At 39.8% G+C, this 19,080-nt stretch overlaps 2 protein-coding genes across 2 annotated transcripts in view; one reads left to right on the top strand and one right to left on the bottom strand.

The window, feature by feature from the left end:
• The window catches only part of LOC146666312 (uncharacterized), a 477,181-nt gene that overhangs the window by 324,660 nt on the left and 133,441 nt on the right, over positions 1-19,080 (top strand). The window lies entirely within an intron of this gene.
• Positions 5,169-18,460, bottom strand: aif1l (allograft inflammatory factor 1-like). Its single transcript, XM_085414266.1, has 6 exons — positions 18,279-18,460; positions 18,022-18,083; positions 16,390-16,456; positions 11,170-11,211; positions 10,328-10,490; positions 5,169-6,715 (listed from the first exon to the last, which is right to left on the bottom strand). The coding sequence occupies exons 1-6, from the start codon at positions 18,301-18,303 to the stop codon at positions 6,628-6,630; spliced, it is 447 nt and encodes a 148-aa protein (XP_085270392.1). The 5' UTR covers positions 18,304-18,460; the 3' UTR covers positions 5,169-6,627.

The following is a 19,080-nucleotide window of genomic DNA, read 5'->3' on the forward strand; positions in this document are numbered from 1 at the left end:
CTGGCTGCGCTCTTACTGGGGCCCTATTTTTATCTGTCTAAATACAACATAAAAAAGATTTTAAAAACTGACAAAATACCATCAGGATTAAATACATTAGAAATACATTAATACAGTGAACTATGTTTCATAAGAAACCATTCTCATAATCGTCTCAAATATATTTCCCAAACCTTGTTAACTTCATAAAAAGTATATAAACAAAAGCTGCACTCCAGTCCAAACTATCCAAATTACAATAATGCCGCTTCAGCAAGGGCAAATTAAACAGGGTTATTGTATCCACAGATTTCTGTTGCCTGGTGACACAATCAGGTTTTGTGGGTTTATACTTAAGGCACACTGTACAAGTGAAGGAACATTTTAATGTAGATAGTGCACAGCACTGTTTGGAAGCAGAAAGCTCAATGTGGCGAATGAATCAGCAAACTCTGCTGAAATATGACTCCTGGTCCATAATTCATGCTGGAAAAATCACGTAGAAATGAGTCATAGCATGAAGATCAGTAAATATGGCTCGATTGTGTTGGAGTAAATATATAATGCACCATTCTTTCCCCTATACTATTCAGTTCTGCAACATGGCAAATCCAGTTCATAGTTGTGGTTTTAGGCTCTTGTTTATGAGGTGGATATATATTTTGCCATCATCCCACTCTGCAGTATTTGTTGCACTTATTGTTAACTGTTAAAAATATTGAAACCTTTCAAAGGTAAATATGGTAGATTACAAGAAGAAAGGACACTCAACTGTCTAGAAACAGAAAGATGTGCACAATATTCATGGGAACCAGATTTCACAACAATTGTAATTATTCATTTTATGGAGTAAAAAGTCTTTGAAATACTTGTTAAACTATGCTACATTTAATATGCAAACATATCCAGCAAGAGAGGAAAAAAGACAGTTTGACCTTGCTGTGTAGTCTGACTACAAAACTCCATAAACCTTGTAAAGAACCACTCCTACTGTATGTCAAGACCTGAAGCATGAAAAAGCCTTACAGACATGCAGGGAATTTCAATGAACTGGTCAGGAGGAGAAAAACTCCTCACTGACAGTAATGCATGACCACACGGATTATGGTTCTAAGGAGTGTCAGGACTCATGTTTAAAGCATGGGACAATGAACCTGAAAGATCTTAAAAATCTTTCACTGCCCTTTTTAAAAAATATATTATTATTTTTCTTAAGTACAAACTGAAAAATACAGGTTTTGTTCAGTCAGTGATTATTTCAAAAAAAAAAAAGAAAGGCTTGGTGAACAGTTACCATGACTCCCTTGAGAATTCTGGTAGGAATTAACAGTGAGTACCAAAAGTCCTGTCAGTGACACTTAGTGTATTTTTGCAAGTGTGAATGTTGTACTTTGTATGCAGTTTGAGTCTCAGTACGTAGGGATCTGGCTCACTGCAGTACACATAACAGGTATTTGATTGAGCTTCTTAGCACACAGAGAACTCAGTATACATCCCAGAAGTACTGCACTCAAGATACCCAAAATGATGATTTAAAGTAATTTGATTACATGTAAAAAAGAAAAAAAAAAGAAAGAAGAATTCAGTGTAATTTGGTTACATAATTACAAAGTAAAACATTATATTAAATGGATTATATTATATCTTTTTGATTGGTTCTTGCCATAACATGAATGTTAACAGTTGTGAAATAGGGCTATGTACCAACACAACACAACTGATGATCCCAACCCCATTAAGAAGGCAAGAAATCCCACAAATGAACCCAGAGAAGGCACACCTGTGAAGTGAAATCCAACTCAGGTGACTGCATCATGAAGCTCACTGAGAGAAGGCTAAGGGTTTGCAGTGCTGTCAACAAGTGATAACATATCATATGATATATATGATATATTATCACTTGAAGCTCACCAAAAATAAGTTTTTGAAGTTTTCTTTAAAAAAGTATTATCAAATATGTTGTGGTGGCTGGTGTCAGCTATATAATCATGACAGCTATATACTACTGGTTGTCAGACACAAACAGCACTGTATCTGAGGGGCACTAAGAAGGGTAAACTGGCCACGTTTTGTTTGTTTGTTTTTTTAACCGTACAAATCTTTGCATGTGTGTGTCATCACATGAAAGTATGTTCTTGAAGACACCAACTGCAGGAACAGTATTGTATTGTTAGTACAATATTGTATTATAATACAATATTGTTGTCAGTTTTGTATAAGTATTGCTTCATATCTTATTGCAGTATTTTTGTTTGTTTGCATCCACTAAGCAGGTCATGGGTTACAGTTAGAGCCTGACCCATATAAGATTTTTAAGACATCACTATTTGAGAATTTAAAAAAAAATCCAATAGCTTGATATACCAGTCCATATTTGTTTTTCTTTCTGGCACATACATAAATAAATTGCCCAAATATTTGTTATGTCTAGGGATTTCTTTACTTCTTTAATCTAGGCCCCACTCTGCTCTGATCAGCTGGTTGTATCCAAAGGTAAGTTGTTAACAGAGAAGTTACAGAGTGGCCTCTGGTGGACAAAAAGTGTAAAACATCAACATCCATAGCTTGGTTGAAGTGTTTCTCCCGTCTCTTCTTCACTTTTTTAATATTTCATTTTACAGTCATTATAAATGCTAGATGATAATAGATAATATCGCCTGAAAATATCAGTCTGATGATAAATCGTTGGGGCTCTAGTTACATTTCACACCATAGCAAACTTAAATGTCATCCAGATGATTGTGGCAGCTCAATGAAAAAGACATATATACACAATAAACGCATTTAGTTGTATAGTTAGTTATGTCATATGCCAAAGTGGCTTACGTGTCCACGTGACAATTAAAGGCATCAACCAGAGACTGTAAGGATGCTAAATGCAAAAATAAATAAATAAATAAAAAAGTTGTAAAGAGAAACAATGCATATTAAATTAATGACACTACTTGAACAACATGTCAGGTTTATAATGTGGTTCCAGCAGGAAAAGTACTAAGAAAGCAGAGAAGCTAGCCAAGTTTCCCAAAAGCTGAATGTTTCTATTTTCATAAGTGTATTTCTATGAATGTTTAATTAGTGACAGTCTATTGGTTCATTACAGCCTGTATGTGACTTTGCTTTTATACCACCAGTTATCCCCTTTTTATTTTTCACGTTTCACTTTTACATTGCGTTTTTACCAACAAAGGATAGAAACCATGCCATAACTTGGACTGTCCAATAGATGGCGATGTCTGTGCAGGATCTGGTAAGGAGACAGATGATGAATATGCTGCCCTGCAGTGCCCTAAATCTCATACACACATAGCTAAGGCAAAATTTATTATGGTGTGCAACAAAAAGTGGCAAAAAATAGTTTTGTTATTGAAGACCGAATACGGGCCTGCGGATCGGTGTCTTTAAATAATTTCCCCCAGGGATCAATAAAGTATTCTGATTCTGATTCTGATTAAAGAGAAACCCAGCAGTGCCAGCAAATTCATCTTCCTCCACTATGCTACCATAAGCTCCTGACAGTTTATTACATGCAACAGTGGTTATCATTTTAATTAGAGACAGGCTTATTATAATCTTACTGGGCCCGCCTGTTTGCATGCTTGTTAAAGTATTGCTCATTATCCTCTACTCTGTTCCACACACAGGCAGCTGCTCTCCCCCCTAACAAGGAAAGTGAATGGGCCTCACATTTCATACAGAGAGCACAACACATTCAGACCAGTTTAAGAGACTGTTAATGCTCACGTTATTTTACCTGTTCGTGAAAACAAGCAAAACGAAAAGCTCGTGAGGACAAACAAGTAGCCTAATGCACTGAGACAATGACCCAACTTAGTGTGTACACCCAGATTCTCTTATGGTACACACATCACTTTTGTGTGTGTGTGTGTCCATGCAATACGGACATGGATATCTCCAAATTAGATAATATATCACCTTTTTCTGCATTTGTCAGCACTAAGACAAAGGATGTGCTGTAATCTAGCATAAGGATTCCCACTTTAATGGTCTGCCAATCTTTATGACTGTGGTGCCATTCAAGGACACTCACCTTTGAATGTACTGTAGCGAGATAAAATTACTATTTATCAAGTGAAATCTGTTGCTGTGTGGCTGCTGCTACATTCTAATCCAAAGTGCAGCCTTTCGTCTGTAATTCAAGCAGTTTCACAAAACTGTTTAGGAATTACAGCAATGTTTCTACATAGCATTCAATTTCCAGAGTTGGACAATCTGAAATAATGTTTAATATTATAATAAGGTCCCCCCCCCCGGATGCTGTTGAGGTGGGAGTTATGGGATGGGGGCCTCTGCTACACCTTCCCAGCGCACGGCCAGGCTTCAACTTACAGGCAGCAAGCCAAAAGGATACAAGGACACCTTCCCTTGCCCGCCGCCTCTCACTGAGGGCAACTCCAGGTTGGAGTCCAGCCTCTCTCCATGAGAATCCAAGCCATGCATTGAGGTGAGGCGACTAGGTGTCTCTCGACCTCAACTAGCTCAGATTCAGAAGACGTGTCCCAAAAGCCAAACCTTAATAGCTGGAGAAAGTACTACCAGGGCCTCTGCCTGACTCACTTTTGCAGTCAATTATTGCTTATGGCCTTGAAACCACTGACATACTTAAATGATGGCTTCCTCTCTTGATATGTTACACCTTCAGTTTCTGCTCCTTTGGGGGTCTCCTCTGCCTTCCGTTTTATTTCAGTAAATGAAAAGCAAGCATATGTTGGGCTGACTTGACCCCTGAATATCTAATTTCTTGGTGATGAGAAACAAGCGTTGCTTTCTGATCTGCTTCGCAACATTTGGCTGAATCTGAGCAGGTGTTATAGCCCGATACACTTCAGGTTTCATCTTGCTGGTTTTATCAGCATTCACATCATCAGGAAACTCTAGTTACACCTACAGCCATACATGCATAACGTGCCTCCACTTTCTGACAAATGATGTGCTATGATTCAGATGTAAAAGTGGTTAATGCAATACTTTTGAACCATTTTTATTAAAGCAAGAAGTCAGCACTTAAATCACTTCCTTTGATTTAAGAATCCACTGGGCTCCTGTACAAAGGCCAAGTTACAAAAACTATATCACTGTTCAAATACTTACAAAACTAACCATCTGAAACTTGCTAACCCTAAAATCTTACCAGTTTAAGACAAGTTTTTCCACAGTGAACAACTCAACACTTGTGCCCAGTGTAAGAAGACTTTTAATTGCTTTGGCGTCGGCAAAACAATGTGTATCTTAACAACACTAAATATGTAAAATAACCACCAGACGAAAGACAAAGTATCATAATGGTGTTAAAACATGTTATGTGTCAAAGTACCAATTTCACAGTAAATACTGTTTGTTAAAAGAACATTTATACTGGGGAGACAAACACAGTCATAAATTACTTAACATGTAGGAGAAGAAACCATGTTAGAGATAAATGGCTGGCTTATGGAACAATATGAGGAAGACAATTCGACAAAGACAAATAACCAAATATCAGGTTACATTTTTTCAGTGGCATACAAATAATGGTTAGAAAAGGGGGAAGAAAAAAAAAAAGAACAGAAAAAATAAATCCACCATATGTGAACCTCACTCACTCAGAATATTGTGGAAACCAGTAACAAAAATACATCAGACACTTCAACAAACATCATTAAAACTCTCACCAAACACTAAATGATAGCATCTCACGGTTTTCTTGAATTCATACACTAAAAGGACTGCTTGAACTGAACACTAGTGTGCACTCCCTCCTCCAAACTGTGTAAGCTCTACAGTATCTGCATTTTGAGGCACTTGGAAATAATATGATTGTACGATGTGTAGTATAATATGTACATCTGTTCTGCTTGCGTGCCTGTATGTCAAACTTAGACTAGCGGTTCTAAATAGAGTCATACTTACTGCTTTTCAAGCCACACAAGGACACTGAAAGTCAACAACATGCCTTATCCTTTTACTAACATTGTGACTCACAAAGTACAGCAAGTACACACATGTACACCAGTGTGTTTTTTTTTTTATATATCATAAAGTGGGAATGATAACTTGGTTACTCATTCCAGATCAGTACTTTGACTCAAAAGGGGCTTTAGACCCAGAGGAAGTGGGTAGGGCTTGAAATCTCTGGCATCTGATCTGAAGCGAAGATGTTGACCAAGATAAGCCTGGCAGGAATGCATGAAAGAGTGCTAAGAAGAGTGCAAAAATGTGTTGGAATAAACTGTTCATTTTCCTTGTGCTTTTCCAAAAGCATAGTGCTCTAAATCATTAAAATCAATGTGTCAAAAAGAAAAAAAAGAAACATACCGTGGAAGCAAAAGAGACCTCTGGAGAATTTTAAGTCTTCCCTTAAAATGCAACCATGAAACACACTACAAAATGTAATTTATCAAGCTGATTACAAGTTACTATTATCACTGCTACATTTTAATTAAAGGAGGGAAAAAAGAGGAATAAAATATTCACAGTCAAACAATTTTAGTGAGTTTTGGGCTCAGTCTTTCAAACAGAAAACTCACACACATCATATATTCACAAAATGACGTTCTTGATCACTGGTCCCACATGAACACGACACTCCACATTATTCCACATAGCTATTGATGGTCCCTCAGCTCCTTTAGCAGCATGGAGGCCTGACACTTAAGGAAGGCTAGCGATGTCCCGCTTTGGAGGGGGTCCGGCCGGCTTGCAGGGAGAGCCATTGGCTTTGTCTTCAAAAACCAAAACTCTGTGGAGAGAGATGAGTCATGGGCAGTTAACACAAGATCTCCATTTAATGTTAATTTGAGCGTATCCCAGCAGGGAAGTTGCACCCTCTATAGGTCCATCACAGGACCAGCAGAGCAGTATTTACATCATTGTCACCATGCGTAATTGCAGCTCAATGCAATTACGCATGTAAATATGATGAACATGGCTATCTGAAGTTCAAACCCAGCCTCAGAAGGGGAACAAAGGTGATTTAGGAGAGTGTGAACATGACAGGTTGTTGCTGGTCTGGGTATTTCACTTTTAAAGGCTGATCTACTGGGATTTTCCCACACAACCAGTTGTAGGATTTACAAAGAATGGTCTGAAAGAAAATATCCAATAAATGTTGATGAAAATCTGTTGTTAATATAAGAGGAATATGGCCAGATTGCTTTAAGCTGATAGGAAGCCCAGAGCAACATGAATAACCACTTTAACAAAGAATAATAAAGAACATCCCTGAATGCACAACAGGGCAAACCTTGAACCAGCTGTGCTACAGCATCAGAAGACCACTCCTGTCAGCTAAGAACTGGAAAATGAGGCAACAATTGACACAGACTCACCAAAACCGGACAGAAGTTTGGATAAATGCTGCCTGGTCTGTTGGTTTCTGCAACATTTGCCCGTAAAAGCATAGCTCTACCCTGTATCAACAGTTTAGGCTAGTGGTGTAAAGGTGTGGGAAACGTGTTCATCACAACCTTTGGACCAATTAGCACCACCTGAGCATCTTTTAAAACACCACAGTATTGTTGCTGACCAACTCCATCCCTTTATGACCACACATCTTCAGAAGACAAGATAATCTGTCATGTCAAAGCTCAAATCATATTAAACTGGGTTTTTGAACATGACAGCAAGTTCAATGTGACCACCAAAATCACCAGATCTCAATCTAATAGAGCATTGGAATGTAGTAAAATAAGAGTCACACCAAAGATGTGCAACTGGCAAATCTGCCACAACTACGTGATGCTATCATGTCAATATGGAGCTAAATCTCAGGAATTATTCTGCACCTTGCTGAATCTGTGAAATGGAGAATTAGGACAATTCTCAAGGCAAAACAGTACTAGCAAGATCCTAATAAAGTGCCTTGGCATGTTCCCTTCAGCACCACGGAGAGAGGCATAAAGACTGTAAAATATTAATTTAGATGTAAATTTAAAAGACTGACAGTAGACACAGGATGTAGCAGTCAGGCAAGAAGCAGCTGAGCAATAAGTGAAAGGAATGGAATGAAAGGAAACCACAAAAGGACCGAAGGCAACAGTGGTTCAGACTGGACACAGCACAGTGAGTGATCTGACAAGAGCTATTCAGAGCAAATGCCTGCCTTTAACTTCCTTTTTTGGAAAACTCTGCAAAGCTCCAGTAAGCTCATAAGGAGTAATGATCCCAGTGACGAAACAGGCACTCAGCAACTCAAACTCTGGCACATTCCTCTGACCACTACTCTCACTCATTTTTCTTCATACTTAGGACTTGTCTGCCATTCTACCCGTCACCACTAATATTCATCAATGTAATGTTTGAACTGAAGAGTTTTCATGACCATTGTGACCATGTTCTGTCAGCATAAGGATTTGTGATTTTTACAGAGATGAGCACACATCTGTATTTTACCCAAAGTGCAAGCATATTTTAAAAGGGGTTGAGGTGGGAATTCTGGCATCTTAATAGCAGATGGCCAATAGTTTTAAAGGGAGCGACTCACGTGGACTTTGATGCCTGTGCAGCCAGACCAGCTGCAATAACATTGAACAGACTGTTTAATGTTATGGCATCTATGTGTGTTGTTTAATCAGTGTGACTTTATTATCTGATAAAGACTCCATTACACTTATCTCTTCAAAGAGCAAGGTTTCCTTTGCTGCTCTCCTGCAAGACCTTTAACAAATCCCTACACGGCTCATTTGTCAATCAAAATCTTGGTCTAACAAATTATGACTGTGTCTTCTTTTGTACTTGTGCACTGCACTAACACTAACTTAGCCCAGTTGCGGAGCTTGGTGTCATTCATTGCCCTCTAATTACAACCAAAATCAATTATTGTCCTGCCAAATGCTTTGAATAACATCAGTCTAAAGCTGTTCCGTGGCCTCAGCTTCTCCCTCTCATATCCTCTCGAGACCCCCCCCCCCCCAAAAAAAACCCCAAAAAACCCACATGAAATAAAAGCTATACTATACGCTCCTTCTGAGGTATAGTCTCAGCAGCATATTAAACATCAGGTCCCATAAGGAGAATCGTGTGCCAACAGCTGTCTAAATGACTCGGGTGAAATTTGTTGTTTTGTGTGCTTCCACTTGTCTTTGCACTAGGATGATGTCAGCGTAAATGTGCAGTCATATTCGTTGTGTTCCCACTAGTGCTGTCAGCATTAATTTTGTTAAAATGACATTAATGACATTGAGGAAGTTGCCATGTTGCAACGAGCTTAGCTTCTGTCTTGCTAGCTTGCGCTGCGCGCAGTGGATCTGCACTCGACAGTGCAGCCTAGGCGGAGTAGTCAAACGCAGATCCACTGAGCGCTCAACACAGACAGCATCGTCAGAAGAAAAGTTGATAAAATAAAACATTTTGTATTGTTCGATACATATGCATACGGAACCGATATATCGAACAGTTCAATATCGATACGAGTATTGTTGCACCCCTAGTTAGTAGTTAACCATACAGATAATTATTTCATTTTTCTGTAGAACAAGAAATATGATATGCATGTATTACATATATTAGAAAGTGTAACCAAATACTGATAATGATAAATGTTATTTCTGGATGCAACAACAGTGTTACTAGATTATCAGCAAGCAGACAAGAGAAGCAGGAAGGGATTTAAATGTTTATAAATAGCAGCTGTGGGATTATGGGATACACTTTTGAACAACATTTGAGTGTTGTTCAAAAGTGAGGAGGAAATGCTATGCATTTTCTCTGCTTGCTGTTTTTCAGGATTATAAGATTTGTCTGCTAAAGGGTCCAGCCAGCTTAGTCCAGCAGAGCTGACACGCAGCAGCCATTACAGGCTCTAGCTCCTGTAGGTTGACCTAGTGCAAGGCTGCTTTAAAAGGCTTACACTGGCTACATTAACACATTTAAACACAGGTGCACCACTTTATCCCCTGGGGAGCATGAAAAAGTTATTACATATTCTATAGACACCATTTCTATTGTAAAGGGTACATTTTAATGACACAGTATGGTAAATTTTGGTGGCTTTGTCAGGCCTATGCAACCATAAGTGGTTAATCAGCCTATTCTCAGTACCCTAAGATTAGGATCCCCACTACAGAGAGGGATGAGCTGACTATGGATAGGCTACCGAGATGGGTTTTGTTATCATGCTGATTAGCAGCCAATGCAGCATGTGGGCTGTGACATCATCCCTTGTCATCCCTGAACCCCCTGCTGTTTAAGGAAGCAATTGGCTGACACAGCACACAGTTCATATCCTCCCTATTAGACATGTGAACACAAGCAATGAACCAGCACACAGTCGTACATTAAACAAAATATCACTGTTAAAAACAAAAACAACCCCAAACACACATGCACACACACTAAAAGGGGGTTTACTTACAATTTGAGCACAGCTGAGCGCTTGCCAAGCATCATCTTGACAAAGTCCCTGTAGTTAATGGTGTTGCTGCTGCCGCCTGTCACCTCCACGATCATTTTTTTCAACTCCAAGTGGGTCTTGGGCACTCCCAGTTTCTCCATCATCCGCTTGAGACCCATCAGATCTGAGACAAAGTGGAGTTGACAAATGGATCCACGATTAGCAGAAAAAGGTGAATTGCTTTCCTATTTATGTACAAGTCTTTCTTTTCCACAATAATATGAAGAAAAGAAAAAAAACTTTCAAAAACGCTAAATTACATCAACACCTACAATAGACTTGACTAAATTTACACAGAAAGTTTCAAGCATTTATCACACAGAGATCGTTTCTGTCTAACAGTTTTATAATGTCTGCTTCTGACAGAAATACCATTTATTTCAGCTGGAATGAGTTTAAAATACATTGTAATGATTTGGTAAAAGTGCTTCTGAATCACAAAAATATCTGTGCAAAATTATGGAAAACCAATATTAATTGTGCAGAGACCAGAAAACTGAATAGGGGCTAATATTCAGAGATATTTTGCTGACTGGGGAAGTTTTATAGGACATACAGGAGCTTGTTTTAGGAACCGCAAACAGATCCTGACACTACAGTTGGCCCCACACCTGTTTCAAAACCTTCCACAACAATGGACAGAACAGTCTCACTTCCCATGCAGCACACAGCAAAGTAACATGAGCCTGTTTAAATCCTGCGCCCACTGGGGGCAGACAACACACACACAGTATTAATTACTGTTGTCTCATGTCAACATGGGCTTGAGCGACAGTTGTTATCTGGGTTGTTTTTTTACTCACCAATCTCTCCTTGGTCGTTCAGGTCAAACTCAGCATATTTATCTGCAAAACAAGCACAGGAGATTATTACCAACAGTGGTAGTTCATTCACCATCCCCCACACACATACACACCTCGCAGTACAACACTAACAAGCACCAACCTCCAGAGAGCATATTACATGTCAGCAAAACAGTTGGCACACTCTGCCCAGTGATCTCAACATCTTACACTGTGCTGACAGCTGACCTAGCAAAGACACAAACAGCTGATAAGGACAGGTGGGTTTTTGTGTGTGTTCTCCCACATCTCTGAGCAGGAAGCAAGCAATCTGGCAGCTGCAGGGAGCCGTGGCAGCCAGATTAAGAGTCAGAAGGTCAGGAAGTTAAAACAGTACTTCAAGTTTAAACAGAGTGAAAAGAAAGATGTTTGGGCCCAAAATCGCCAAGCACAGCAGCATACAGACAGTTCATGGGCTGTGAACAATCTCAGCCCACGAGGGCCGGTGTCCCTGCAGGTTTTAGATCTCACCTTGGGTCAGCACACCTGAATCACATGATTAGTTCGTTACCAGGCCTCTGGAGAACTTCGGGACATGTTGTTGAGGAGCTAATTTAGCCGTTTAAATCAGCTGTGTTGGTTCGAGGACACATCTAAAACCTGCAGGGACACCGGCCCTCGTGGACTGAGATTGCCCACCCCTGCTCTATACTCATTTCACTATAAAGAAACAAAAGTTGTAATTACTGAACATTCGAGACACTAACACATTGTCATTGTTGAAAACACTCCCTTAACAACTCCTCATTCGTGGTTTCAGCTAAAGAAAAAAAAAACCCTTGTTATTTATGCGATAGAATAACTTGGATGTATGTGACCAAATGTTACAATTTTTTTTTTTTTTAAATTAGCATAGAACAACATTTACCATTAATACTTGGAGGGAAACTCTTATAATAGATGCAGTGAAAACTTTAGGAGAAATAAATCTAGTATCATCAATTTAGTATCCTTCTAAACGTCAGTTAGGGACACAATCTCTGCAGCTATGATGGTGAATAATGATCTGAAGAGTTGATGGTTTTGGCAACATTGTGACATCACGAGGTAGCTGACCTGTGACCTCTTTGAATATAAAATGTTGAATTGAAATTTCATTGGTTTTTCTCGAGTCTAAGTGAACTATTGGGTCAAATCTGAAATTCCTCAGGAGATATCACAATTGTGAGAACGGGACAGATGGAGGGATAGCCTGAAAACATAACGCCTCCAGCCGCAGCTCTAACGGGAGCATGAAAATCTCATCTAGGACTAAAACAAGTCATGACTTTCATCACTGATAAATCAGACATTTCTTTTCTTTTCTTCCTATTGAAAAAAAAAATAAATCACTTTGCTGTATCACACCAAAAGAAAACAATTCACACATTTTAAAACATGGAATTGAAAAAGTCGGTTGCTTTTTTTTAAAGCTTTCATTTCTAAACTGGGATGGAATGAAATGGAATTGGCCTAAAGATTACTCTTGGTATATCGTCTAATCTAAGTGGTTTTAACCACAGACAGGCTTAAGAATAAATAGTAATTACTAACCACTGGATTTGCATTCACTTATAAAAGCACAACATAAACATGTCAATGAAGTGACTGCTTCTTCGGAAGCGGACATTTTTCCGCTTCTGCCTAAATTTTTCTGTTCCCTTTTCCCTGGAAGAGCACTTTAGTCAGATTACACTTGCTATTTCTGTACCACAATGGGAGCTCTGTGTGTGTGTGTGTGTGTTGGGAGGGACAGAGAGAGGGTACTGTGTTAACTGAGCGAACCCGTGGGGAGTGGGACGGGACAATGCCGACCCTGTTCGTAAACTCTGAGGAGTGGGCCTCCGCACACACATGCGCACACACACAGCAGTTTTTGAGTGGGCCACTTGTCGTAGCGCAGCCTGTTGATCATCTGCAGCCACAGAAAACGGCTCAACTGCACAAAACTCAAGTCTTCAGTTGCTCCTCCAGACCCAAATTCTTTTGGCAAGTGATGCTAGAAAATAAATGGCATCAAATTCTCAAGAAAGCCTTAAATATACTTTATTTTTTACTTTTCTCTGACATTCATAAGGAGGTCTGAAGTGTAAGTTTGATTTAGACAAAGTTGTTTGTCTACCACCCACTTAGTCAGCTCATCAAAAGGGATTTTCCATTTTTAAAAAAGGAGGGTGACTTGCTGATAAAATAGCTGCAATGGACGGTGACCGCACTGACTTCCTCTGCCACTTTGGCCAACAGATAAACACAAGGATTTCCCATCACTTTAAAAGACCCTAACCCCCAGGGCAGAGGCCACTGTCAATTAGCTTCTGTTTAGTCAAAATAAAAACAGCCCCCCCCCCCCCCAAAACACAACTTCAGTTTTCTTTTTGGTTTGTCTGAGAGTGATGAGAAACAAAAACAACCTGTGGAACTCTAAGCAAAGGTACAGTGCTAGTTTGTGTCTGTGTGTGTGTGTGTGCGTGCGCGCACTAATTCTGAGCAAATGCAGGCTACATACTTTAGCTCAATCGGTAGTTGATTATCAGCACCATCTTTTCATTTTAGTCCCAGATTAGTCTGTGTTTACTTTGCCAAGTGGCCACAATTACCAGGCAAGCTAACAGGGGGGACTAACACGCACACTTTACACTTTTTTAGAATTTGTGGTTGCAGAAGTTTGTTTTATTTAAACTTTTTAACTGTAATCGAGTTAATGGGACTGAAAAACTCAGACACAGGTTGATGCGTTCTGTCCTCTTTGCGCTTCATTTTGGGCAGCAGTGGTTCAGGGGGTAGAGATGGTATGACTGATGGACTGATTCCTTAGCTACTCCAGTCTTCAAGATACTGAACTCAGAGTTTCCCTGGACACTTCTCCACAGCAGTGCGTTCACAAATGTTAGACAGGGTGCTTGGGTATGAATGTGTGTACTGATGATTCGACACCGATACTGGTATGTATTGGACATGGCAGGAGTTGCATCGGTGAATCCCTTGGGCTGAAGTAGCTAGGGCTGTACTCTCCAGGTTGATTAGTGGACTGGTTTGTTAACACAGTCTCATTTGACCAAATACTCATTTGTTGGATAACTGCTGCTGTTAGAAGGAGAAAAGATCTGTACCGATGAGTACAATTTATGTATGTACAATGCTTGAGACTAAGGCTCCGTTCACACTGCAGGTCTTAATGCTCAATTCCGATTTTTTGATCAAATCCGATTTTTTTGTTTGGTTGTTCACACTACAAATAAAATGTGACAGCAAACGCGCTCTAATGTGAACCGTTCACGGCCCTAAAGCGGCCTGCATGCGCAAAAGAAGACATCACACACACACACAACGCTCTGTTTAGACTCAGACCAAGCAGTATTGTTTGATGGCCCTTAATATAAAGACCTGTTTCGGACTTTACATTTTCCAATTTTGCTTGAAGTTTTTTTGTTATTTAAATATGACCTAATAATTATCCTTATTGCTGTTTTAGAGAGGAGCAGTGCTTCAAAGGATAGCTGCAGATTTCTGTCAGAATCTGCAGATTAAACAGTACAAATAAAATGTTCACATTTCTCCAATGTTGTCTTCCAAACAGTTTCACTAACATCTACACTGGATGGCCAGGAAGCGATCACGATGTCGTCGGGCGCTTCTCTGGCGCTGATAATAGGCGTCTGTCTTGTGTCAGTGACGAAAAAGACGTATTTAATGCGACATGACCATTCACACAACAGTCGCTTTCTAAAACATCAGATATGTATCGGATTCAGTACCACATACGAAAGTGACCCAGATCGGATTTGAAAGTATCGGATTTGTGCTGTTCACACTGTCATACTATGATCGGATATAGGTCGCATAGTGTCCAAAAAGTCAGATTTGATGCACTTTTGCCTGCAGAGCGAACGTAGCCTTAGAGTGTGAGAATAATAGAATCAATACTTTGATATATTTGGTCTAAAAATTGTCCCCATCCAAAATCTGGGTGTAAAACTTAATTTTTCATTAAAACTGAAAAAAAAAATTCACAGTTGTAATTGCTCAGAACATGAGGCTTATTAGTGTTATTGCTCATTAGTTAGAGTGCTGAAATCACCAGCTGAAACAGCTCTATTTTAAAAAATCATATTAATATTGGAAAGCTTATATTGGTCAGCTCCAAAACTGTTATTTCTGTAAAGTAACTTTGTTAATGTGATTTAATATGTTTCACACACTATATTTTCATGTTTTTTAGATTTCATTTATGTTAATAAGGCCAGCAGCCTGAGTACCCTGTGGCTGATTAATTTAATCTAGTGACTAACTGATAGGAATAACTACATTCAGCCATGAAAGTAGTAACAAGTGTCCAAAAACCAAACAAATCAATGAAAACTTCAATATAGAGTCACCTGAATATGCAAAATTAATTTAAAAAAAACCCCCAAACCTGCATTGGGTTTTATGGAAGTGTTAAAATAAAATAGGACTACATTTTATCTTGGTTTTTTTTGTTCCATGTGCTGGGTTGCAATGAGTCGATCTGACTGGTAGTTAAAAGTAGTGTGACCTTTAAGCCTCTGGGACAATGTGGAAAAGACGGGGGGGGGGGGGGACCCAGCAAACCTCCCAGGACCCTGGTGCTTGGTCCCATTTCTGTTTATATATTACTGCTCCATTTCCTCCAGCAAGCATGCAATGTAAGTAGGACACTGGAGCATTTTTTCTTCTTCATTGCAATACTTACGCTGTTTTTTTACAATAAACTGCGTTTTTGGTCTGATGTGAAACCGATTAAAAAACTCACACCGACTGTAAAAAGAAAAAAAAAATCTACATGCCTTAAATGTAAACGCAATATCTGTGGAATGGGGAAGGAGTTCTTTTCTAAATTGTGCAACCTTTATTCCTGTATTCAGCAAGTATCAATGTTTTTACTCCTGTTCCCAGGAGCTAGGAGTTTACCCAGGAAAGCTCCGAATATTGCAACAACAAGCAGAGTCACGCCCCGGCACATTCCTACCAGGCCACTAAGGACTTGGCCTTACAAATGTTTTAGAAATCACAGCATTCTGTCTTTCCCACAGAGAAAAACAAAATGCTGAAGACTAAAGGATTGTGTGTGTGTGTATTGCCTGCCAAGTAAAAAAATATTTAAGCTAAGACAAAAGCCAGGAAAAACCCCAGCCACACCACCGCAGATAGCCATCAGCTGAAGGAAGGGCTGGATTTTCTTACTTTTGAAACCTTCCAACTTTTCAGCCAGGTCTTCTTCATCACTGTATTTCTGGTCTTCCAGGTACTCCTGAGAAAGAGGAAGGGGGTAAAACAAAAGTGAAGCTGGTCATAAAATACAGGTTTTACAAGTTTAATGAAACTGGGACTACTTTTTCATCTTCCTTGTTAGATTCCAGCGAATTCCCCACACATAAACAGAACTTTCAGCACACCAAATCTGACTGTCCTGTCCAAATTTTGAACTGGAGACCAACGACTCCCTTTACTGTCGTCACTTATCACCGCGTTCATTAAGTGGAACACCTCGCAAGGGTATAAAGCTGCCAGAAGGGAGCTAATGTAATAAAATTATAATGATGCAACATGGCGTGTGGGAGTCATCCACAATCCTTGCAGGACAGAGCGAGAGCCAGAACGACAGAGCGTGCCGTTGTTCTTCGTGCTGACCTCAGTGTGTCTATCGAACTTGCAATTAAGTGTAAAGAGGATAAACACCACGACTGGACCTTTATCAGGGATGCCTGACTCAGCTGTGCTGAATCACACAGCAATTTCCCACACAGAAGTGTCCTGCTAGTCATTTACGTTATGTAAACAAAGGGAGGGCCAGTTTTATGAGTCGTGAAAATCTATAAGGAACGGTTAAACCGAAATACAGATATATGGATTACACTTTACATCTATGAGCAAATTACAGTCATTTTATTTTGTTTTCGGTCATGAAAAACAAGAAGAATAGTGCCAAAATTTCCTTGTCACGTTTACATATCTTGCACATGTTATTAGTTCCTCATTAATGGAGCCTTAATAAGAAAAATAAATAAATAATAGAGAGTGATGCCAGAATACAGAACACAGAAGCTGAGATTTGAGATCGGGAACTACAAGATGCAGTCATGATAATACAGCGGAATTAAATGGATGTCACTGTACAAAAGAAAATCCTGGATTTAATCACAAAATAACTGATATTTTTAGACAGAGCCGCTTAGAAACCAGGGGTCATTTCTCTAATGAACAAATAAATACAAGCAGTGCGTAGTGGCAACTGGGACTGCTGTGCAAATACATTACTGTCACTGGCTCCTTTCCAAGTGGCCTGCCTTTTTTTTATTTTTATACATATATGTGTACATTTTGCCGCAGCAGTGAGCTGATGACATCCAAAGCAGAGGAGGAAAACAGATTACACAGATATCTCGTCAAACTACGGCTGACGAAGCGTGTTAAACAAAGAGCTCATTGTAACACCTGTTTCCCGTCGGCACGAAACGCGTTTTAAACGTTTCCCACATTGATATAATCGGGACAGAGGGAGACGTTCACGGTCCTTTAGCACGGAGCTGTGTGACAGCATGCAACCATTCAACAAGTGCACCCCAGACCCTGCAGTTGGTGACGGAGGGAAATCAATAAAAATGCATCATCAACAGCATGGTCACGGCCAGCTTCAAAACACGAGACAGTGGCGTTTTGATTTCTAATTCACCTCCTGAGACAGTTACCCGGGAATGCACCGAATCCTCAAAAACGAGGCCAAGGCCAAGTCAAGTGTGCGCGAGCTCTTTAAAATTCAAATTACCGTGAAGTGCCGTTAGAGAAGCTCGCGGCAAATAAAGAGAACACGCGTACCTGGTTTATTTCTTCCAGTTTTTGCCTTTGCTGGTCTTTTAACAGCCCGAAGGCTTTTCCACCTGCCAAACAAAAGAAAGTGAGGTTATTTTTTATTAAATAGCTGGTTAATACTAACACAGGCTTAGCCTGGACGGTAGCCGGTCGGCCTGAGATGCTCTATTGTAAAGACTAACATTAAGCTGTAGCTAGCCACAGACATAAGCAGATGCCCGCTAAAGGGGGGCATGGCAGTCCGTAACCATTTTATTTATTACCTTGGAGATTTTTACTTGAAGGCATCCCGGAATTTATCTGTGATGTAAAAATCCAGAAAATGAAAAAAAAAAATTCCGAGCCAGAAGGCTGCCGCAACTGTCCGCCTGGGAGATACTCCTATTTAGAGAATGGGCTCAATAGGCCACTCACTGCACCGGTGTCAAAACATACACTATTATCAACGGAACATCCGATCAGTCCTTTCAAAACAAAATGTTGAAATCCAAGAAAGTTGATTCTGTTCTTCTGGAAGTAGTGTTTTCAGTGGGAGAAACGTCACGCACGCACTGAACTGGAGAGCGACTCCTTCAGTCTCAGCTGACTTTATAAACAGCACATTGGCATAATGACCGAAACTATACTATAGCACCAGTGACTAACAATGAGGTCAGTTTCATGATCAAATTGCCATGACTGCAATCGCACATTGTAAGATGGTAAAAGAGTTACCCTTATGCCCCCTCAGCGATTCAGAGATGGTCTTTCCCTTTTCACCTAAATGGCCTCCTTGACTCCCTGCACAAACCACCATTCCTTCCTGTCCAGGATCTGTACATCTTCATCACTGAAAGGGTGACCACTGGCCTGTAGGTGTGACTGCAGAGCTCTTCTGTGTTGTTTCAGAGTTCTAGCGTGCGGTATGTTGATGTTCGGATTCTGATTACTTAATCGGTTGTTAAAATAATGAAACAGATATTAATCATAGACTTTCAGCTTTCCAGAGCCCAATGTGAGGTCGTGAAATACCTTACTTTGTATTGTTTTGCCAAACGCAAACGCTTCCCACTGAGACATATGGGC

This window comes from Rhamphochromis longiceps, linkage group LG7, assembly GCF_057381845.1.
Source record: "Rhamphochromis longiceps isolate RC_006_pf linkage group LG7, R_longiceps_female_GT1.1, whole genome shotgun sequence".
NCBI classification, from domain to species: domain Eukaryota; kingdom Metazoa; phylum Chordata; class Actinopteri; order Cichliformes; family Cichlidae; genus Rhamphochromis; species Rhamphochromis longiceps.